General features: G+C 44.5%; 1 protein-coding gene across 1 annotated transcript in view; it reads left to right on the top strand.

Annotated features, from left to right (window-relative positions):
- Positions 1-24,926, top strand: part of SQOR (sulfide quinone oxidoreductase) — a 97,720-nt gene that overhangs the window by 43,081 nt on the left and 29,713 nt on the right. Inside the window, exons 2-6 of the mRNA XM_077471826.1 lie at positions 3,470-3,722; positions 9,358-9,528; positions 15,856-15,909; positions 20,890-21,084; positions 23,678-23,887. Of these exons, the coding sequence (XP_077327952.1) occupies positions 3,489-3,722; positions 9,358-9,528; positions 15,856-15,909; positions 20,890-21,084; positions 23,678-23,887 (864 nt within the window). The 5' untranslated portion in view covers positions 3,470-3,488. The remainder of the gene's footprint in view (positions 1-3,469; positions 3,723-9,357; positions 9,529-15,855; positions 15,910-20,889; positions 21,085-23,677; positions 23,888-24,926) is intronic.

The raw sequence follows: 24,926 nt of genomic DNA, 5'->3' as shown, positions 1-24,926 counted from the left end.
TGGCGGGGCTGACCCAGAGACAGACAGAGGGCGCTGACGAGGAAGGAGGGGGGAGAGAGCAGGCAGCCTATCACGGAGGGAGGCACTTTGACCATGGTGATCAGGGCGGAACTTCCCTGGCTATCATGGTCTGATTAGAGAGGGCACACAGGAAGTGGTAGGTTTTTTTTTTTTTTTTTTGTTTACAATTTAGAGGGTGGCAAATTACACAGCTGTGCTGATTACATGCTGTGCTGTGCTGATTACACGCTGTGCTGTGTAATCTGCTTTAAGGGACCAGAATCTACTTTGTTAACCCCCCCCCAAAAAAAAAGATTTAACTGAACAAGCTGAAGATATAATCTGATTGGTTCCCATGCAGAACACCAGATTTTGCACTCCAGTTTTAATAACTCAACCCCAGTAGGTGTCCAGTCCTTGTTAAAATAGCAGTCAGGAAATCAATGTTAAAGTGACACTAAACAGTATCCTAATGCTCCAAACCCACCCCAAAGGGAGGCTGTGGCGAGGCACCCCAGAACTTCGGCCCCTCTCCTCCTTCCCTTGCCACTGGGGCATTCACAAAGCACGGCGCACCTTGCACATGCGCAGTAGGGAACCGGTTTCCCATACAAGGAATGGAGACAACGCCTGGGGTGCCGACATTCCAGGATCCCTGGACAGGTAAGTGTCCTAATATTAAAAGTCAGTAGCTACAGTATTTATTTACATTTTTGGTTTAAAGTGCAGTTTACATAGGGGCATATTCACTAATGGTGGTACATAAATTGCTGTCATTAAAGCACAGATGAGATGCACTTTCACCCAGAAAGGATCCACATGATTTCATGTTTCAACCACACCTTGTGTAAATGAGAGCCTCTCACCTGTATATAGCTTTACACCCCCCAATCGCCCCCCTCCCAGTCACAGCGTCACTGATTGCAGTGATCATTTATTTACTGATCGCTGCATTTAGTGTCATTTGTGACAGTAAAAAGTGTCAGGGCAGTTAGTGTTAGGTCCAGGGTAGTCCCCTACCCCCCCCCCCCCATAAAGGTTTAACTCCCTGATTGCCCCTAGAGTTAACCCTTTCACCCACTAATGATTGCTGCATTAGTGTCACTGGTGCCGCTAGGTAGCTAGTTATTTTTTAGGTTCACCGCCAGGTTTTTATAGCGTTAGGTACCCCCATATACTACCCAATAAAGGTTTTAACCCCCTGATTGCCCCTAGAGTTAACCCTTTCACCAGCGATCACCGTATAAGTGTCACTGGTGACACTGGTTAGGCATTCTCAAAGCACAGCACACCTTGCGCATGCGCAGTAGGGAACCGGTTTCCCATACAAGGAATGGAGGCAACACTGAAAGCCGATTTAAAAATCGGCTGGGGTGCCGACATTCCAGGATCCCTGGACAGGTAAGTGTCCTAATATTAAAAGTCAGTAGCTACAGTATTTATTTACATTTTTTGTTTAAAGTGCAGTTTACATAGGGGCATATTCACCAATGGTGGTACATTAATTGCTGTCATTAAAGCACAGATGAGATGCACTTTCACCCAGAAAGGATCCACATGATTTCATGTTTCAACCACACCTTGTGTAAATGAGAGCCTCTCACCTGTATACAGCTTTACAACTGGAAAAACAAACAAACCTGTAAGACAAAGGCATAATGAGCTAGTATGCTTCGCATACTAGCTCATTATGAAATGCTTACCTTAGACCGAAGCCCTACAGCAGTGCCCACACACCGCTGACATCTTCCCTTTCGTTTCTTCCAGGTTTGGGGGCTCTGGCGCTGTGAGTGGCCAGAGCCGCAATGACGTCACTCAACTTACAGCCATTCCTTCAGAGCACATGCGCCGATAGCGGCGTATATAGTAAATATCTCCTGAACGGTGCAAGTTTGAGATATTTCTAGTAATAAGGCTTACCTGTAGGTACTATTAAAAAGGAAGACCTTACTTCCTCTTTAAAGAGAAATTCCCTGAGTCATGCTGCAAGGGTGACATTGGTGGCTCAGTAGTAACTGAAAAATGCTTGTGATCCAAAAAAAAAAATCTTTTTTTAATGTCAGCAGCGTTTTGCGAGCGGATTTAACCCCTTTTTGGCCACTAGCGGGGGGGGGGGGGGGAAACCACCCCACTAAAGGCTGAATAGCGCTGATAAAACAACGTTAAAGCGGCGCTAAACATAGCGCCGCTTTACCGCTGACGCCCAGGGAGGCTCAGTGTGAAAGGGGTCTTGGGAGAAAAGTATCTTCAAAATTCAAAACTGAGGCACTGACATTACAACTCCTTTTTGTATTATGAAGAACAGTGTTTCTCACCTTTTTTTGCAGTCAAGCACCCTTTACAATTCTGCACAATCTTAAGGCACCCCATTCTGAAGTGTGAAAAATAAAACTACCGTAATTATTTTACATAACGAAGCAACATCCACACACATAGGAGACCGAACGTTACAGATGATTTATTTTTCTAAAGCAAATACACCTTTACTCACTGGTACTGACTAGTATTCCAGTGTTTCTCTTTTCCCTCAGTTTCTCTCCCTTACTCAGCCAATGTGATCCCAGTGCTGACGGAGAGGGGCAGAGGTAGGGCAAACAAAGATGCTGTGCCAGCACCTGACATCCTCATCAACGGATGATGTCATTGGTTGTTAGGATGCTGGCAAACTGAAAGGTTGTAATGGTGCACAGTGAAAACCTGTGGCTTTGTGTAACTAAAAGGCAGGCTTCGCAATGTTTTGAAGGTACACTGTCTTTATTGTATAATAAATAAAACGTTAATTGAAAAAAAAAAAAAAGGCAGGCTTCATCCATCTGCAAGATCATATACAATTTGTGGGCAAATTTTTGGCAATTTGGCAAGGCACCCCTGAAGGAATCTTAACCTTGGCACACTGTTTGAAAAATGCTGATCTAAATAGTCGGAAAATCAATTTTAACCCAGAATAGAATCTCTTTTGTGATCTTTGGGGATCTTTGGGAATGAATTACCTCACAGTACACGCAGCTACAGAGGTCAGGCAGGGGGCGGCTTGTTTTAAAATCTTTTACTGCTTGTTAAAGTACAACTAAAGGCAACCCCTTTTTTTAAGTGTTGGAGAGATTGGAGATGTATTGAAACCCCTGTCAGTTTGTATTGCTGTCTGGGCCCCTATTGAGGAGATTCACCCTCTGTGTCCTGTAAGTAAAGAAAATCTGCAGAATTTGCAGGGATTTCCTGTCACTTCTTGTTTGGCTATGGGACAGGAAGTGAAGGGAAATCTCTGAAATGGGACACAGATGGTGAAAAATAATCAGATGGGTTATAATCATACCGTGCACTATGAAAAATGAAGAAAAGTTTTGGCTATAAGTTCTACCTTAATTTTTTTTATACACTTTAATGTCCATTGTCTGGGAACTGGTGCACTATAGACTAATAATTTCATAAATGATATTTCTCTTTCATAATATGATATTTTTGTTCCCAGGTTGTGATCTCATCTAGCGATGGCCTTCTTTGGAGCGGTGCAATGCGGTGGCCATGTCCACCAGTGCGCTCATTTATTGAGGGCTGGAGTGAGCGTTGGTACAAACCGCAGTTTACATGTGACAAGTAGATTTGCTGCCAAGGAGTATTACGAAGTGGTGGTTGTCGGAGGCGGTGCTGGAGGAATAACCATGGGCGCTCGGATGAAGAGAAAAGTTGGAGCTGGGAAAGTTGCCATTATAGAGCCAAGTGAGGTAAAATGGCTAAGTTTTGTGATTTCTGTACTGTTATCCGGTTTGTATGTATGCTTTGTTGTAGGTTTCAGTCACAAAATTGACACAATTGGTAAAAAGTGTATACATCTTCTTCCATTGTGTGTCTGTTGGCCATTGTAGGTAATGTAACAAAATGTCTAGGCCCTTGTGGCTTTATAATTGTAGTCACAATATTTGTAATCTACAGACAGATTGTAATATTTAATAAGTAATGTAATATGTCCTCCATTTCTACTTGTATTCTGCTGTATTGATTTTACATAGATGGTAATAGGTAAAAGTAAACTAAAGGTCCCTTGCATATAGTACTGTCTAGGAGCAGTGCATCCCTCCCAGCATTTAAATGCACCCGAAAGGGACAGGTAAAGTGCCCAGCTCCGCTGCAGGCAGTCTTGGCAAGCTGTGGCTGGACGGCACTGAACAATATACCAAGTGGTACTGTGTTTAAAGGGATTATAAAATCTCAAAATTTTTCACCTTAATGCATTCCTTTAAAGGGAAAAACCTTTGCTGCAGCGTCCCCCAGAACCCCCCCCCAATTTTCTTACCTGGGCCCATCCAATCCAGTGCTGTGCTCCAGCCGCTAGCTCTCATCTCATTGGACAGATTGATAGCAGCGGGAGCCATTGGCAATCGAATCCAGTGACACGGGAGCAGGGGGCAAGGCAGAGTCCTGCTGTCTGTGTCAGCGGCTTTCCATGGGGGTACCTGATGAAGGGAAGGGGCCAAGAGCGCCAGTGGGGCACCCCAGAAGAGGAGGATTGGGGCTGCTCTGTGCAAAACTCTTGCACAGAACAGGTAAGTATGACAAATGTATTATTTTTATTTTTAAAAATCCGAACCTTTATAACAAGTCCCTATGCACTCAGGAATATCCCTTTGTTTTTTTTGTTAGTTGGTGTACAGAACACCCCTGTACAAAGAATACTTTTTAAGTGTCTGGTTTAATCCTAGTTTTATAGCTGGCCACAGATTAAAATAAGTATTTTTTTTATAAAAATTAAATTACAAGACGTGTAACAATTATATAAATATATGTGCATAAATATCTAATTATTTTTAAACAAAAGATGAAATGCCCCTTAATACAGATGCTTTTATAACAGAGTTTGCAGCGCAGTAGCAGTTCACTTTTGGACTATCTGTCTCTAATTGTGACTCCATACAAAATGTTAGGTAATGGGAACATATCTGTGTTCTTAACTGAGATGAACAGCAGGGCATCAAATGTCACTGTATTTGTGGCAACAATATTTAATATTAAGACCCATTTCACACTGGGGCATTTTCAGGTGCTTTTGGGCTAAAAATAGTGCCTGGAAAGTGCCTGAAAGACCTCCCCTGCAGCCCCAGTGTGAGAGCCCGAGTGTTTTCACATTGGGGCGGTGTGCTTGCAGGACAGGAAAAAAAAGTCCTGCAAGCAGCATCTTTGGAGCACTGCAGGAGCGGTGAATACACTGCTCCTAAAACGCCCCTGTCATTGAAATCAATGGCCAGTGCTTCGGAAGCGGTGCTTTTAACCCTTTTTCGACTGTTAGAGAGGGTTAAAAGCATTCGGCTAGTGGCCAAAAAGCGGCGTTAAAACGACGGTAAAGCGCCACTAAAACTTGCGATTGTAATGGTATTTTCTTTTCTTATAAATAACAAACATCTCTATATTTACCTGCTCTGTGCAATGGAATTGCACTTTTTGGGTCCCCCGTCAGTGCTCATGGCTCTTCTTCTCTGTTCAGTGCCCCCATGGGGAGCCGCTTCTCATAAGGGCACTAGTGCGTGCTCACTTCTGAGTCCTGCTGCTGTGTCCATTGATGAAGACAGCAGGACTTGGCCCCACCCCCGATCTCACATCACTGGAGTTAATTGACAGGAGTGGGAGCCAATGGCCCCTGCTGCTATCAATCTACCCAATGAGGAGGGAGACAGCGACAAGAGCTGCTGCTCCTGTGTACGTCGCTGGATTGGATGGGCTCAGGTAAGAATAAGGTTGCGTTGGGGGAGATCCTGCAGCAAAGAAGCCTTTTTTACCTTAAAGTGTATGTAAAATCGATTCCCAAAATTTGAGCAGGGCACATCTATCTGCAGTGTTTTCTTATCTCTCTTCAAAGCACTATGTCCTGTAGCTTTGTCCTGCTCCATTCCTGTGTTATCAGCCTGATAGCTTTTGACAAGCTCTCCAAGACTGGAGCCTGAAGTGTGAGTTGGGGAGGTTGCTATAGATTAGCACACAGCTAAACTATTCACAGGCAACCTCTGCGGTTGGGGAGGGGTTGTTTGTCCTCCAATAAGCTGTCTCAGTGTCTAGCTATAATCCCCTCCTACAGGAGAATCAGGAAAAGTCTAACAGGACTTGCACTTTCTAAACATTCCTGCCTGCACGCTGCCAAACAGATCTACTTTATCACTCTCATTAACACCCTCTCACGCAGTCCCCGTCAACTCTTTTCTACCTTTACCACTCTACTTCGTCCTCCATTACCCCCACCCACTAACTTACTCACTGCCCAGGAGATTGCTTATCACTTCAAAAATAAGATTGAGACAATTTGTCTCGAGATCTCTGCTCTACAGACATCTCCCTCACCTTACACTCCCTGTCCTCCTGCACAATCAATACTTTCCTCTTTTGACCCAGCTACTATAGAGGAAGTCACTAAACTTTTTTCTAATGCCCACCTAACCTCCTGCCCCCTGGACCCTGTTCCTTCTCAAATACTACGGTCACCATCTGACTCAATCCTACACTCCTTAACTCATATCTTCAACCTCTCTCTCTACTGGCATCTTCCCCAACCCTCTAAAACATGCACTAGTCACTCCCATACCAAAAAAGGCCTCAGACCCCACCAGTTTTAACAACTTAAGACCCATCTCTTTACTCCCTTTTGCTTCCAAACTCCTTGAACGTTTAGTCTACAACCGACTGAGCAACCACGTCATTGAAAATAACCTTCTTGATCCTTTTCAGTCTGGATTTCGCCCACAGCACTCCACAGAAACTGTCCTTCTAAAACTCACTAACGACTTACTAACAGCCAAAACCAATGGTCATTATTCCATACTCTTACTCTTGGACCTTTCTGCTGCCTTTGATACAGTTGACCACCCCCTCCTCCTCAAAAAACTCAATTTGCTTGGTCTCCATGGCTGCACTCTCCGTTGGTTTGAATCTTGCCTATCTCATCGCACCTTCAGTGTCACTTACAACTCCACTTCCTCTTCTCCAACTCCTCTTACCGTTGGGGTCCCCCAAGGTTCTGTCCTTGGACCTCCTACTATTCTCGATCTACACATCCTCCCTGGGTCAGCTGATAGCCTCCCATGGCTTTCACTACCATTTATATGCTGATGACACCCAAATCTATCTCTCTACCCCTCAGTTCACCCCATCAATCTCCTCACGCATCGCTGATCTACTAACAGACATATCAGCCTGGATGTCACACCACTTCCTCAAACTTAATCTATCTAAAACCGAGCTCTTAATATTTCCTCCCCCACGTACCCCGTCGACTGACTTCTCTGTCAAGATCAATGGCACATCTATCAGTCCATCCCCACATGCCAGGGTGCTGGGGGTAACCTTAGACTCCGAACTGTCCTTTCAGGCCCACATACAAGCCCTGTCCAAATAATGCCGCCTTAGCCTCCGCAACATTTCCAGAATACGCCCCTTTTTAACTGACACCACCAAGCTTCTAATTCACTCCCTGGTCATCTCTCGCCTCGACTACTGCAACTCTCTCCTCGTTGGATTACCTTTACACAGACTATCCCCCCTCCAGTCCATAATGAATGCTGCTGCCAGACTCTTCCACCTTACCAGCCATACAGTGTCCTCCACCCCTCTCTGCCAATCCCTGCACTGGCTTCCACTCACCCAACGAATAAAATTCAAAGTACTAACAATAATTTACAAAGCCATCCATAACTCTGCTCCCAGCTACATCACTGACCTAGTCCCAAAATACCAACCAAACCGCCCTCTACGATCATCCCAAGACCTCCTGCTCTCTAGCTCCCTTGTCACCTCCTCCCGTGCTCGCCTCCAGGATTTCTACAGAGCTTCTCCCATCCTTTGGAACTCCCTACCCCAATCTATCCATCTTTAGACAATCCCTGAAAACCCTTCTCTTCAAAGAAGCCTATCCTGCTTCTAACTAACACTGTTTTACTTCCTCCATCAGCTCATCCCCCACAGCTATTACCTTTTGTATCAATTGCCCCTTCCTTTTTAGATTGTAAGCTCTAACGAGCAGGGCCCTCTGATTCCTCTTGTACCAAATTGTAATGTAAATGTAATGTTTGCCCTCATGTTGTAAAGCGCTGAGCAAACTGTTGGCGCTATATAAAACCTGTATAATAATAATAAACCGTATATAAAGAGGAAGACAGAAGATATACATGTAAGGCCTCTTTCACACTGACGTCCCGTTCAGGCCCGCCTGTCAGTTTTTCAGGCGGACCTGAACGGGTGCTCCATAGAGGTCTATGGAGCGTCGGATGTCAGCGGTGACATGTCCGCTGACATCCGACCCGCTCCGATCTGAAAAAGTGTAACGGAGGAAAAAGCTATTTTTCCATCCGTCATCGGATCGGGTGACGACGGGCACTGCGGTCCGTCGTCATCCGATCTCCCATAGGGGAGAGCGGCGCTGTGACAGATCCGTCCCTGCGCAGTGTGCAGAGACGGACCGGTCATCTCCCTGCTCAGCGGGGATCGACGGAGTGATCCCCGCTGAGCAAACGGATATGCACGGGGCGGATCAGAACTGATCCGCCCCATGTGAAAGGACCCTTAAGCTTATGCAGGGAGATTTGTTTAATCTCTGTGTATCATCTGAGGCTGTTCACTTCACTGGGTATATGTGAGGGTTTACATCCACTTTAATACATAGAATGCATTAGGGTAAAAAACCTTGAGACTTTAGAACCATATGAATGCATTCTTTTCCTTTTGTGAGCAGCTTTCCCCCAGCCGATCCAACACTGTGCATGAGAGCGGCGGCTCCCTCTGCTCTCTCTCCTCACTGGTTCAGAGACACCAGCAGGAGCCATTGGCTTCTTCTGCTGTCAATCACAGCCAGTGAGAAACTAACGGGGTGGGGCCTAGTCACACTGTGTGTCAGTATACACACCAAGCGTGGCTCGGGAGAAAGCCTGTATGAGTGGCCCCTATAGCATGTGGCTTTCTATGGGGGGACTCAGCAGGGCAGAGCTGCCAGAAGCACCAGCGGAGTACCTGAGAAGAGGAGGCTTAGGGGTGCTCTGTGTAAAACCATTGCACAGATCAGGTAAGTATATTATGTTATTAAAAAAATAAAAATAAATACCTTTTATAGTCACTTAAACTTTTCCAAAATTACATTTAAAAAAATTAAATTTTTAATTCTAAAGAATATAAATGAAGAAAATATATACAAACATATATATATATATATATATATATATATATATATATATATATATATATATATATATATATATATATATATATATATATATATATATATATATATATATATTAATGTGTGTGTGTGTGTGTGTGTATATATATATACCTTTGAATTGCCTGTTTACAAATGCTAATTACAATATGTTGCCATATTTTCTGTAGACACATTACTATCAACCCATGTGGACATTGGTTGGTGGAGGTGCCAAGAAGCTAGCAAGTTCTGCTCGGCCTACAGCAAGTGTGATCCCTTCAGGAGTCAAATGGATCAAATCAGAAGTAAAAAGCTTTGATCCGGACAATAACTCAATCCGGATAGGTGATGACAAAGAGGTAACTTTTATCTGTGGGAAGCGGCATTGCCAAATGGTATGGTATTGCTCAGAACTTTAAATGTCTATCGCAGATAACCAATGAACCTCGCTGATTTTATATTTGACCTACAAAATTTAACACTTGGCTAAGTAAAATGTTTAAATACAACACTAGGCTAAAAAAAAAAAAAAGTTTTGAATATATTTATTTTACCTTTTTAGTCTGTTAGCTTTAAAGTTTTCAGATTTTCAAGCTGCCCAGCAGGAGTTAGAGGGTTGGGGCAAACCACTGAGCACTGACAGGGGTGCTTACAATAGTTAACTCATTTATGTAAAACCTTTATCCCAAAAAGGAAAAAAAAAAAGTTGCTGTAACTGTTAACCACTAGCTTACTGGGCACTTAAACCCCCCTCAGTCCCAGACCAATTTTCAGCTTTCAGCGCTGATGCACTTTAAATGATAATTGCACGGGCATACAACACTGTACCCAAATGAAATTTTTATAATTTTTTTCCCACAAATAGAGCTTTCTTTTGGTGGTATTTAATTACAGCTGGGAGTTTTATTTTTTGCTAAACAAACAAAAAAAAAAAGCAAAATAAAAAAAAATTAAAAATCATGTTTAATAGTTTGTTATAAAATTTTGCAAACAGGTCATTTTTCTCCTTCATTGAAATGCACTGATAGGCGGCACTGGTGGGCACTGATAGGCGGCACTGGTGGGCACTGATAGGCGGCACTGGTGGGCACTGATAGGCGGCACTGGTGGGCACTGATAGGCGGCACTGGTGGGCACTGATAGGCGGCACTGGTGGGCACTGATAGGCGGCACTGGTGGGCACTGATGGGCACAGATAAGGTGGCACTGATGGGCACAGATAAGGTGGCACCGATGGGCACAGATAAGACAGTACTGATGGGCAAAGATGGGCACTGATGGGTGGCACGGATAGGTGGCACTAAGGGGCACTGATGGGTACCACTGATAGATGGGGTTGATGGGCACTGATGGGTACCACTGATAGATGGGGTTGATGGGCACTGATGGGTACCACTGATAGATGGGGTTGATGGGCACTGATGGGTACCACTGATAGATGGGGTTGATGGGCACTGATGGGTACCACTGATAGATGGGGTTGATGGGCACTGATGGGTACCACTGATAGATGGGGTTGATGGGCACTGATGGGTACCACTGATAGATGGGGTTGATGGGCACTGATGGGTACCACTGATAGATGGGGTTGATGGGCACTGATGGGTGGCTCTGATAGGTGGGGTTGATGGGCACTGATGGGTGGCTCTGATAGGTGGGGTTGATGGGCACTGATGGGTGGCTCTGATAGGTGGGGTTGATGGGCACTGATGGGTGGCTCTGATAGGTGGCTCTGATAGGTGGCACTGATGGGCACTGGTAGATGACACTGATGGGCACGGATATGTGGCACTGAGGTGCAGCAATGTTTTTGAGGCAGATTGTGGGCACTGATAGGTGGCACTGTGGGCACTGATGGGTGGCACTGTGGGCACTGATGGGTGGCACTGCTGTGTGGCACTTTATTAATCATCTGGGGGTTACTGGCAGGAGGCAGGTGGGCACTTATACGCTGGGCGTGATCGGGACTGATATCCCGATCACGGCCGCCGGTGATTGGCTTTTTTTTTCTCTCCTCGCGCTGTCAGCGCGAGGAGGAAAAATAGCCGATTACCGGCTCCGTTGTATCACATGATCAGCTGTCATTGGCTGACAGCTGATCACGTGGTAAGGGGTCGGGATCGACCCCTTGCTCGGATCCGTGATCAGGTGAGTCTCATAGACTCGCCGATCACAGAGCGCGCCGCGCGTGCACGGAACGACGTCAATAGACGTAGTCCCGGCAAAGCAGGTCCGCGCTGTAGCCGTCATTCGGCTATAGCGCGGGTCTCAAGAGGTTAAAGAGTTTTATGTGGATTTCAACTTTAACCACTTGAGACCCGTGCTATAGCCGAATGACGGCTACAGCGCGGATCTCCTTTGCTGGGACTACGTCTATTGACGTAGTCCCGTGCACGAGCGGCCTGCGCGCCCCCTGAGGGGCGCGCGCGGCGCGCTCTGTGATCGGCGAGTCTGAGACTCGCCTGATTACCGATCCGAGCAAGGGGTGTCGATCTCGACCCCTTATCACGTGATCAGCTGTCAGCCAATGACAGCTGATCATGTGATATAACAGAGCCGGTAATCGGCTATTATTCCTGTCAGCGCGAGGAGAAAAAAAAAGAGCCGATCACCGGCGGCCATGATCGGGACATCAGTCCCGATCACAGCCAGCCCTGCCAGTGCCCACCTGCCCCCTCATCACTAAACACAATTAAAAAATAAGTGCCCCCCATCAGTGCCACCCAGCAGTGCCCACAGTGCCACCCAGAAGTTCCCACAATCTGCCTCAACAAAGGTGCTGCACCCCAGTGCCACATATCCGTGCCCATCAGTGTCATCTATCAGTGCCCATCAGTCCCATCTATCAGTGGTACCTATCAGTGGTACCTATCAGTGGTACCTATCAGTGCCCCTTAGTGCCACCATCTGTGCCACCCATCCATGCCGCCTTATCTGTGCCCATCGGTGCCGCCTTATCTGTGCCCATCGGTGCCGCCTTATCTGTGCCCATCGGTGCCGCCTTATCTGTGCCCATCGGTGCCGCCTTATCTGTGCCCATCGGTGCCGCCTTATCTGTGCCCATCGGTGCCGCCTTAACTATGCCTATCAGTGCCCACCAATGCAGCCTATCAGTGCCGCCTCATCAGCGCACTTCAATGAAGGAGAAAAATGACCCGTTTGCAAAATTTTATAACAAACTATTAAACATGATTTTTTTTTTTTTTTTTTGCATCTTTTTTTGTTTGTTTAGCAAAAAATAAAACTCCCAGCTGTGATTAAATACCACCAAAAGAAAGCTCTATTTGTGGGGAAAAAATGATAAATTTAATTTGGGTACGGTGTTGTATGGCCGTGCAATTGTCATTCTAAGTGCATCAGCGCTGAAAGCTGAAAATTGGTCTGGGACTGAGGGGGGTTTAAGTGCCCAGTAAGCAAGTGGTTAATTTGTCAGTTAGGTCCACCTAAAGTTGCTAGTGCAACTAATGTTGTTTTCTTGACAGGTTGACAATGCTGCTGTCCAAGGGTGGCTCTATTGCTCATGCTCAATGTGGGGCCACATTAAGACCACCACGTTTGAATGACCGCTCAATAGGCAGCTGCCATCACCTGAACCCCAGCACAAATCCAAGCCATCTCCACTCATTTTATTTTTTATTTTCACGCTGTCCTTCTTTTTATTTTATTTATTTATTTTTCTTTTTTAATCACTTTTATTCCTATGACAAAGAATGTAAACATCCCTCATGAAAGAAATGAGAGGTCCTCTTTATGGATAGATCTGGGGTGAAATAGACCCCAAATTTCTTCTTTAACTTTTAAAAGCAAAAGTAAAAAAAAAAAAAAAAAGTTTTTGATCTTTTGCTTTAAAAAAAAAATCGTCGCTCTGGTCCTCCAATGCCATAGACTATAGACCAGGCCCAGGGGCGTACCTAGAGCATTTGGCACCCGTGGTGGATCCTATATCTGGCACCCCCCACGTTAAAATGTAAAAACACCCCACTGTGCCCACTGCATACCTCTGCATCCTTTAATATCTCTTTGTCACTACTGTGTACTCCATCCCCACAACTGCACCTCTGGACCCCTTTACATTACACAGCACTGCACCTCTTGACCCATTTGCATTACACAGCACCCTGCACCTCTGGACCCCTTTACATTACACAGCACCCTGCACCTCTGGAACCCTTTACATTATACAACCCCCCTGCACCTCTGGACCCCTTTACATTATACAACCCCCTGCACCTCTGGACCCCTTTACATTATACAACCCCCCTGCACCCCCTTGCATGTTACACAGACCCCCCTTCATGCAGGACCCCCTCCTTCAATGCAGACCCCCCCCCCCATGCAGTACAGACCCATAATTTACCTGAGATCAGTATGGGACATGCACAGCAGGTCCCCTTACTCTGTGTACACATAAACAGGGAGGTGGGGGAGGCGACTTCACTCTGCTCTGCTGTGTGAGACATCAGGGACTGCTCAGACAGCCCGCTGCCGCGAGAGGAGGGGATTGGAAGGGGACCCTGCCGAAGGAGCGTCGCCCCTCTGTCACCCAGCACTCTTGCCCCCTCCCCCCTTTGCAATGCCACTGCAGAGCCCGCCTGCCTGCTATAACCTGCCCTGTCACCGCACCACTGCCTAAACCCACCCCGCTGTAACCGCTTCAGCAACCCCCTCAGTGTATGGTACCTAGGGCAGGCACCCCCCCTTGGTACACCACTGACTAGGCCTATAGCTGCACTGTCCAATTATTTCTCAGGAAAACTAGTGGAAATGGAAAGCCCAAGAAACACCGGCCATAATCCCAATAAACCACTTGCAAATCGCAACGTAAATATACGCATTGCGGTCGGCAACTATAAGACTCCTGCATTTCTACAGGAGCCTGTTGACCTAGTTGCTGTTTTACAAATGTGATAAAATAGACCAGCTTTTCTTAACATTTTTAACACAGAGGAACCCTTAAAATAACTTTCTAGTCTCATAGAACCCCTGATAAAAATGGCTATATATATATATATAACTCATGATACATTAGTGTGATGGTCAGTGGGAATAATGCTCCTTACACTTATAGTTTCAGAGTTAGTAAGGTTGAATAAAGACACCAGTCCTTCCAGTTCAACAGGAGTGAGTGTCCACAATTGTCCCTATCCCTGTACATTGCACACTCACATTGGTCCCTACCCTCAATCCAAGGTCCCCATTCATATACTAGGGTCAATTTTGGACAGAAGCCAATTAACATACCTGCATGTCTTTGGATTGTGGGAGGAAACCGGGGTACCTGGAGGAAACCCACGCAGGCACAGGGAGAACATGCAAACTCCAGGCAGGTAGTGTTGTGGGATTCGAACCAGCGACCCTTCTTACTACTAGGTGAGAGTGCTAACCACTACACCACTGTGCTGTACACTTGTGGTCATCGGAATGAACTACCCCCTTACAGATAGTTTAAAAAGATCAATGTCAGTAGGAACTTATCTGAGGGTCAGAAATTGCTCATTACTCAATGAACCCCTAGCAACCTCTGGAGGAACCCTAGAGTTCCATGGAACCCTGAAATAGAATGATTAAATAAATGAAAGTGAAATGGTTATGGTCTTGAGGAGGCGAGTCAATGACCAACAGAGGATGTACAGGGAGTCCATGTTATGTTTCTGAAGTAGCGTACAATGGTCACAGTTGTCATTTATTCTAGTGCTAGGTGAAAAAAAAAAAAAAAAAAAAAATCGAATATGCTAGTCATATGCTTAATTGAAATGTGTGTTTTTTTCCTATGTAAGTCAAAGCAACATGTTCACTTTAATGGTGGCTTCCCCTGCAGCACGTATTGCCTACCTTTGCTTTGCCCCAGACTTCAGTTTAGCCCTCAGGTTCCACCAGAAATAGTAAAGAAAAAATGGGATAGGGATCTCATGAGAGAGCCCTAAATTATTGGACAGCAATGGTCCAGTACCTCATCCTGAGAAAATCATTGCACACAAAAAAACCTAGCCACTATATTTGAAGGACTCTAATGGTACCAAAGGGATAAGAAAGTATAAAAAATATTTAGTGTACAATAAATATACATGGCACATCAAGTTTGGGGGGATATGCAACCTACTCCTCCTATTCCCATTAAGCAGCTCTGGTGCTTGGTGATTGGTCACTCTTTCTACACTGGACTTGCTCTCTTTGCAGCTGAACAAAGCAAAGGAGCAAAAAGAAGACGAGTATGTACAGCTGCGAGGCGCCATTCATGGAATCTGTTGCTTTGCCCTGCATGGGTAGCATGGGTTCACTGTAACCACTTTATGACAACAGTATATGCAGTGGCAGGGTGGGTGAGCCTTAACAGCCAGCCGCTGCATATACGTGTCGTTGTCTTGTTCTGGGGTGCTTTCCTTTTGGTACCCCCAGAATCGTTACCACTTATGGCCAACTATTGACCAGTGGGAAGGGCTCCTGATGATGTTGGCACACTGCAGCCAATTACGTTGCTGCATAATCAGGTGCGCCTCCTGCGGTCCTTGAGTGTCATGCCACATTTACAACACTAGTCCCTACTGACCTAAAGGAGTTAATATGAGATTAATGAGTCCCAGGTGTGGCCGTATGATCGTCCAATGCTTGATCTGTGTCAGGTTTACTTTCATGCAATATGATCATTATTTACATCAGTAACCATTTTCTCTTTTTTTTCTTTGCAGATTAGTTACAAATATTTAATTATCGCGCTGGGCATCAAACTACAGTTTGAAAAGGTACGGCCTGAGTAACCATTCTATGTAAATAAGCTTGTATTACACCTATGGGGGTGTGTGTTTTATGGGGAAGAAAGATAAGTGTAGGCGCTGATCTCAATAGATCTAATATGTGTGTTATACAGTGTATATACACTCAGCAGCCACTTTATTAGGTACATCTGTTCAATTGCTTGGTAACACAAATTCCAAATCGGCCAATCACATGGCAGCAACTCAATTCATTTAGGCATCTAGATGTGCTGAAGTCGACTTGCTGAAGCTCAAACGGAGCATCAGAATGGGGAAGAAAGGGAGAATAAGTGACTGATCATGGCATGGTTGTTAGTGCCAGACGGGCTGGTCTGAGTATTTCAAAAACTGCTGATCTACTGGCATTTTCAGGCACAACCATCTCTACGGTTTATAGAGAATGGTCCAAAAAAGAGAAAATATCCAGTGAGCGGCAGTTTTGTGGAGAAAAATGCCTTGTTGGTTTCAGAGGAGAATGGCCAGACTGATAGAAAATGGTTTGAGATGATAGAAAGGCAACAGTAACTCAAATAACCACTCATTACAACCAAGGTATGCAGAATACCTTTTCAGAGCGCATTGAACCTTGATGCAGATGGGCTACAGCAGCAGAAGATCACACTGGGTACCACTCCTGTCAGCTAAGAACAGGAAACTGAGGCTACAATCTGCACAAGCTCACCAAAATTGGACAGTAGAAGATTGGAAAAATGTTGCCTGGTCTGATGAGTCTCGATTTCAGCTGCAACATTTTGATGGTAGGGTCAGAATTTGGTGTAAACCACATGAAAGCATGGATCCATCCTGCCTTGTGTCAATGGTTCAGGCTGGTGGTGATGTAATGGTGTGGGGGGGGGATATTTTTTGGCACACTTTGGGCCCCATAGTACCATTTGAGCATTGTTTAAACACCACGGCCTACCTGAGTATTGTTGATGACCCTGTCCATCCCTTTATGACTACAGTGTACCATCTTCTGATGGCTCCTTCCTGTGGGATAATGCACCATGTCACAAAGCTCAAATCATCTCACCACTGGTTTCTTGAACAATGACAAAGAGGTCACTGTACTCCAATGGCCTCCACACTCACCAGATCTCAATCCAATAGAGTACTTTTGGGATGTGGTGGGACAGGAGATTCACATCATGGATGTGCAGCCTTCAAATCTGCAGCCACTGTGTGATGTTATCATGTCAATATGGAAAGTTTGAGGAATGTTTCCAAAGCCTTGTTGAATCTATGCCACGAAGAATTAAGGCAGTTTTGAAGGCAAAAGGGGGTCCAACCCGGTAATAGCAATATGTTTTATGTTTTATGTAGAACAAAGTCGGAGGAATGAATATGATGCATAGTAGCGTATTAATCAATAGAAATGTGAGGGTTAAGAATAATTCACATAGGCCTTAATGATTTCTTCAGCTTAAATCGATCATTCTGCTACTTTTAAAACCTGAAACAAATGTCTCCCTGCAAAGCAAGCAATTGAGACTTACCTGATTCGCTGCTCATGCTGCTATTCTCTGCTGGGTTTAAGAAACTCTCGATGAAGTATCTTTAGCGTTTGACACACTTCCAGTTTCAGTAGCCGGGGATAAAATCATGATTTCAGTAGAAGGGAATAAAGTCACTGTTAGTGCCAGGATCTGGACTCACAACTTCTGCTGCATCTGGCAGTAGCACTCTGAGGAAGGGAGGTGCGCCCCCCGAAATGCGTTAGTGTACCCAGTGTTCTGTGTTTGTCCACGCACTGTTTTTATGGCCTTTTTGTTAGTTGCATTTTGTGAGTACCCACTTTTTATATAAAAATTTCTTATTAAATTATCTTTGGTAATGCACTAGGTGTGCACGCCTTCCATTTCTGTTTTTCTTACAATTTCCTTGTTTCTTGTGAACCTTGAGCTCCTTGCTCCTCCCATGAACTTCCTATTTAAGCCATGCCTTTGGAGTCCCTGTCTGCCAGATTATTATGCTCTCTCCAGACAATATCTTGCTCCTTTGCGTACCTGCAGCTGTCCTCATCTTCACTACCACTTGTTACTGACCTTTGGCTTGGTTATTGGCTACACTTCTGCTTGATCCCTACCTGATATATTTGCTTCTGGACCCCGGCTTGCTCACCTCCTGGTGGGGTAATCCTGAGGACCATGATCTGGTACTAACATGCAGCAAATCCACCATCAGGAGCTCTGAATACTGTTTAGTGCTTAGACCCTGTACCTCAGGTAAGCCCGCGTCATCCACCAGTGTGCCCTGCTTGTTTACTTATCCTGCTGGTTGGTAGGAGCCGTTCTACTGCTATGGTCTCCGAGCCTGACCCCTGACTGTGACATTCACCATGATTTCAATAGAGAGGGATAAAGTCAACTGGTTTCAGCAGAGGGAGATAAAGTTGATGTGGTTTCTGTAGATATAAGATAATGCTGCACTGCTTTCAGTATAAGGAGATAAAAGCAGTATGGTTTTAGTAGAAGGCTTTCAGTAGAAGGGGATAACGTCATCAAGTTTTTAGAAGTGGGCCTTTTTTCAGAATCATACTTGCAGTACCTAGGTGTGTGCAGCACCGGTCTGATACTGCACCTGTCCCTCGCTGGCTCTAAGACTGAGAACTGAGTGATCAAAGACTGATGATCTCTCGACTCTCAGAGCTCCGTGAGCAGAAAGCTGGTGACTGTTAGTCACTGGAGCACTGGGCTGTGGAGGGGGCGGGAGAGGCTGGCTTAGGTTCTCATTGGCTCTCTGAGAGGTCAAGCCAGGTGGCGGTCCAGGGTTTTGGGTGGATCCCAACTTTATTGTCACAGTTTTGCCCTAGGCTGGACTGGCTCTGTAATGTCAGCCAACAGCGGGCTTCTGCTGAAAACGGGTCACAGGAGTGCAGAATGAACTGCAGTCCTGTGATCCACAGGAGAAGTACAACCAAACAAGCTTTGGCTATATTTAATTCAAAGTGGCGGCTGTAGAAGAGGACAATGTTGCACTGGTTTTAGAAGGGGATACATTCATAGTGGTTTCAGTAGAAGGGGATAAAGTCATCATTCAGTAGAAGGGGATAGTCTACAAAGAAGGGGATAATGTCACACTGGTTTTAGAAGAAGGGGATACATTCACAGTAGTTTCAGTAGAAGGGGATGAAGTCACCATGGTTTTATCAGAAGGGTTTCAGTAGAAGGGGATGAAGTCACCATGGTTTTATTAGAAGGGTTTCAGTAGAAGGGGATAACGTCATTAATAAAGTCATTGTTATTTCAATAGAAGGGGATAAAATCACAATGGTTTCAGTAGAAGGGGATAAAGTCCTCATTATTTCAGTAAAAGGGGATAATGTCACCATGGTTTCAGTACAAAGGGACAACATGGTTTCTGTAGAAGAGGGTAAACTCACCATGGTTTCAGTAGAAGGGAATAGTCACTATGGTTTCAGTAGAAGAAGATGGAGTCCAGTGGCGGAACTATAGGGGTCGCTGCAGTCGCACTGCCGTTCTGCCACTTTGGATGGCCCCCCAAGCCCCAGCATCTCCCCCTGCAACACTGGCTGTCCATTTAGAATGCAGTGAGAGGGAGGTGGGAGGCGAAGATCGGCAGCTCTGTTGCCAGTGGGCGGCGGGATCTCCCTGGGGCTTGTAGTTCTCTTCCTGAGTCTACACAGTGGAGAGGGGAGGGGCCTCTGACCTCGGCATCTAGCAGTTTCACTCTTCAGTATATAAGTGAGTCGGCTCTGCTTGTACACTGTTACTGATACGTGCTCGGGTCAGAGTCTCCTCCCCTCTCCACTGTAAACATTGGGGAAGAGAACCTAAATGACTTTATTAGGCCATGCTGCATCTAACAATACACAGCTCAGTGCAAAGCAACCTCTGAAATGCATCTTCTGAATTACTATGTGTAATGCTTAATTAAAGCCAATAGGATTTTTGCTAACCTCCTTTTTAAAGTAGGTTCCAAATGCACATCAGCTTCAGGAAAGCAGTGCCCATCAACATGGGCCCTAACATGGCAAAACCATGGCATCTTTCATTTCTAAACCTTTTGTCCTCAGTATCATAGCATTATAAAGTGAAAAGTTAGACAGCAGTTGCTGGAACAGTTCTGCATAAAATACACTAGGTGGCAGTATTCTCTAGGCATCTTTTTTGAATGGCAGACTTTGTAGTATTACTGAGGACATTTGGGGAAGATTTATGGGGTTATTAGTGCATTATGGGGTTATTATGTTATTATGGGGTTATTATAGTTATTATGGGGTTAGAGTGTTTCCCAAATCCACCCTAGCATGTCCACCCAAAAAAAGTCCAGTTTTGCAGGTAACCTCCTACATTGATAGTGGAATAACTAGTGTCTCTGATATACAATTTTGTTACCTGTGTGGATATCCACTTAATGTGAACGGTTGGTAGGACTTGAGGAGAGATTTGAAAAACACTATATTAAATAATATTATACAAATGTCAGTAAACTAAAGGATCTTATGATAATGTGGGCAACTTGCCAGTCCAGCCATAAAAAATCTACATAGATGTTTATCCATCAAGATTGCGTGTATATTTTTTTTTGTGCAAATGGGGCAAAATGTAAATGTTCCCCTAATTTCTCTGCAATTTCTGATGTGTGAATGTGGAAAATACCACATTATGGCCACTAGATGGTGCTGACTATCATAGTAAATATGTGTGCTCCTCAGCACCATCTAGAGGCTGTAATGCCCGTATTTTACACATTCACACATTCAAGTTGCAAGAATATAACCAGAAAACATTCAGTTTTGCAAAGAACAAATTAGCTTGTAGTTTCAATGGATAAACAGCTATGCAACTTTTTATTAATAATTACACCCCTTAGTTACTGTATATGTGTTGTGTTTGTCATAATATTGCTAAACTTGTTGAACAGGTTGAATTATTATCATGTGTATTGTGTTTTTAGAACCTCATTACCCTCATTGTGTTGACCTCACCTGTGTTTGCATGATAGGTTAAAGGACTGCCTGAAGCATTTAATCACCCCAAAATTGGCTCCAACTACTCTGTAAAAACAGTGGAGAAGACCTGGAGGGCTCTGCAGGACTTTAAAAAGGGAAATGCAATTTTCACCTTCCCCAACACTCCAGTGAAATGTGCGGGCGCTCCACAGAAAATCATGTATTTATCGGAAGAGTATCTTAGGAAAGTATGTTTTACACATTTAACTTTTTTTTACCTAATTGTTTTCTGTTCTACATCAAACCTACAGAAAGGAAAATGAATATTTGACCCCCTGAAGATTTTGTAAGTTTGCCCACTTACAAAGAAATGAAGGGTCTATAATTTTTATCATAGGTGTATTTTAAATGATAGAGACAAAATATCAACCAGAAATACCTCCAAAACTGCAGCTCTTTTAGAATGTTCAATGTCTGCAGTGCTCAGGAGCTACGAAAAGTGGGCCTAGGAAGGAAATGGGTGAACCAGCAACAAGATCATGTGTAGCCAAGGCTTATTGATGCACATAGTAAGCAAAGGATGGCCCGTGTAGTCTGATCCAATAGAGGAGCTACTGTAGCTCAAATTGCTGAAAAAGTTAATGCTAGTTCTAATAGAAAGGTGTCAGAACACACAATGCATTGCAATTTGTTGTGTATGGGGCTACGTAGCTGCAGATAGGTCAAGGTGTCCATGCGGAAATGTTTCCACAGCCGAAAGCTTTTACAATGGGCACGTGAGCATCAGAAGTGGACCATGGGGCAATGGAAGAAGGTCTGTTCAAGGTATTGACTTGGCCTCCAAAATCTTCAGATCTTAATCAAATGGAGCATTTGTGGGATATGCTGGGAAAACAAGTCCTATCCATGGAGATCCACTTCACAACTTAAAGTGGTTGTATACAATTTTTTTTAACTTTTACCTACAGGAAAGCCTATAATAAGGCTTACCTGTAGGTAAAAAAAATATCTCCTAAACCTGTACGGTTTAGGAGATATTCCCCTCGGTATGCGCCGCTGACTGCAGCGGCGCATGCGCACAAGGGGATTCTCGGCTGAAAACCCGGCAGTGGCCGGACTCGGCCGGGATGAAATCTCCCGCGCGCATGTGCAGGAGTGACGATATCGTGGCTCCGGCCACTCACAGCGCCGGAGCCGCGATACCCGGAAGAAACGCAGAGGGAGCATGTCAGCTCCCTCAGCGTGGATCGGACCAGATGTCGGGGCCTCGTTCTTGGGTAAGTATTTCATAATGAGCTAGTATGCGGTGCATACTGGCTCATTATGCCCTTTCCTTTGCAGGTAGAAAAAAAAAACATCTGCAGGTTTACTCCCGCTTTAAAGGAACTGCTACTGATGGCTTAGTGTCAGATACCACAGCATACCTTCAGTGGTCTAGTGGGGCAGGGATGCCAACAGGTTCTGGCTGTTGTGGTGTCAAAAGGGGGACCTACTCTGTATTAGGTGTGTGGTCATGTTATGGTGGGTAGTCATAATGTTATGGCTGATCAGTGTATTGTGGAATTGGCTCAAGTGCAGCGGTTCCAAGGACGCAGTCCACTCTCAAAATATAAATTTTTATGCTGTTTTGCCCACTTTACAAAAAAAAAAAAAATTCACAGAAACACAAAAGATACACAAATGCAGGGGTTGTTCAGCATCTCTCTCTGCCATAGGCAAATACTTCAGCATCTTGGCTTTTACTTTGCAACTGTGCTCCTCTGTTCTTTGGGCTTAGACCTTTGTTTCTATTCACAGACATAGCTCAAGTCCCTACAAAGCCATCGGGGTCCAGGACCCAAAGCAGGCTTTGCTAATCGCAGAGGACACTAACCAGTCTGTTTCGTCTATACCAAACATACATCTTGATGACCCTCAACCCTCTATAGATGAGAACCCTAGGTGTCACTTATGCCATGTACAGACGATCGGACATTCTGACAACAAAACCGTGGATTTTTTTTTCCGACGGATGTTGGCTCAAACCTGTCTTGCAAACACACGGTCACACAAATGTTGTCGGAAATTCCGAACGTCAAGAACTCGGTGACATACAACACATACAACGAGCCGAGAAAAATTAAGTTCAATAGCCAATGCGGCTCTTCTGCTTGATTCCGAGCATGTGTGGAATTTTGTGCCTCGGAATTGTGTACACACGATCGGAATTTCCGACAACAAGTTTGTTTGTTGTCGGAAAATTTGAGAACCAGCTCTCAAACATTTGTTGTCGGAAATTCCGACAGCAAATGTCTGATGGAGCATACACACGGTCAGATTTTCCGACAACAAGCTCACATCGAACATTTGTTGTCGGAAATTCTGACCGTGTGTACAGGACATTAACATGTGTATACAGAATAGATATAGATCTATATCCAGATACCGATCTATAGATAGATAGCATTTTTTTTATATATATATATATCTATTAATATGCACATATATTGATTTTTACATGTTCCAGCTTTAATGCTTTATTTCCTACTTTTGAGCCTGTTATAGCACATTTTTTTAATTGTATGTATTTACTTATCTTTATTTAACTTGAGGAGGTATTTATTGCATTGAGCCATTCTTATTATGTACTGTGTAAGTGTAAAGTTCAATCATTTAACCATACTGTATACACTACTAATGCCGTTCCAAGTACTGGAGCCCAACAATGGGTATATAAATGTCTTCAGCCACTATAGCCGGATGAAAGGGAAGTGCTTTTCCCAATGCTACAGCTGTTAAAATAAGATGTTACTTGAACCTACCAAAAATATGTAATAGGTTTTTCTTCATTTGCATCCATAGACTGGAAAACGATCTGATGCCAACTTCCTCTTCAACACATCTTTGGGAGTCATTTTTGGGGTAAAGAAGTATGCAGATGCCCTCCTGGAAATAATCAAAAAGCGGGACATCACTGTGAACTTTAGACATAACCTTATTGAGGTCCGACCTGAAAAACAAGAAGCCGTGTTTGAGAACCTTGATAAACCAGGAGAAACCAAAGTTTTCCAGGTAAATATCCTCCAATCAGATAGTCCGGTGTTTGCCAGCCAGTGTATTAAAAGGCGAGCCTCATATTTAAATAAGCTTCTTATGTTTATCACATTTGGTGAGTCATATATTAGTTGATGGGACAAGCTTTGACCGTACCTTACCATAAGGGCCGGTTCACACTGCGGGCGATGCGAGGCGACACGACTCGCCTCACCGCTATCTTACAAGTCGCCCCCGTTCTGTACAATGGAACCGTTCTGAGAGGAGCGACTCGAGACGCTCCGACTCAGAAAAAAGGTTCCTGTACTACTTTCGGGCGACCTCGGGGCGACTTGCATTGACTTCTATACAGAAGTCATCTGCAAGTTGCCGCTGAGGTCGCGGCGAGGCAAGTCGGTGTCGCCTCGCATCGCCTGCAGTGTGAACCGGCCCTAAGGTCATGGATTTCTGGTGAGTTATTCTGGCATCCATCTAATGCAGCCTTTCTCAACCTTTTCAACAGAGGAACCCTTGAAAATTACTTTCTGGCCTCAGGGAACCCCTGCTAAAAATGACTTTATTCACAACTCATTATAAATTGATCACAGGGATGGTCACAGGGAGGAATGCTCCTTATATCTATGGTCATTGGGAAGAATTACCTCCTTGTAGATAGCCAAAAAGATCATTGGTGTTAGAGGGAACTTACCTGAGAGGCAAAAACTGCTCATTGCTCAAGGAACCCCTAGCAACCTCTGGAGGAACCCTTCCTATGGTTCCATGGGACCCAGGTTGAGAAACCCTGATCTAGTGGACGGTAAACGCTCTCAGGGTGTTTTTTTTTCTTTATCTTTGGAGAATGAAGGTTACGATGTACTTTAACAATTCACAGCAGTGGATTGGACAGTAGAAAAAAATTTGCAACTATGATTTTTATTTTTTTTTTCCCCTCTTTTTTTTCTATTTCACAGAGGGCTTTTGAACACGTGTTTACAAGTGGACTTTATTTACAGGAATTTTTGTTGTATTCATTACTTAGCACTATTAGAAAAACGTATATTTATATTTTATAATATTT

This window comes from Lithobates pipiens, unplaced genomic scaffold (genome assembly GCF_037356315.1).
Source record: "Lithobates pipiens isolate NorthernLeopardFrog02 unplaced genomic scaffold, aLitPip1_a1.2 Scaffold_8, whole genome shotgun sequence".
Taxonomy (NCBI): Eukaryota; Metazoa; Chordata; class Amphibia; order Anura; family Ranidae; genus Lithobates; species Lithobates pipiens.
Note: the sequence above shows the minus strand (reverse complement) of the source record. Positions and strands in the feature narration are given on the sequence as shown.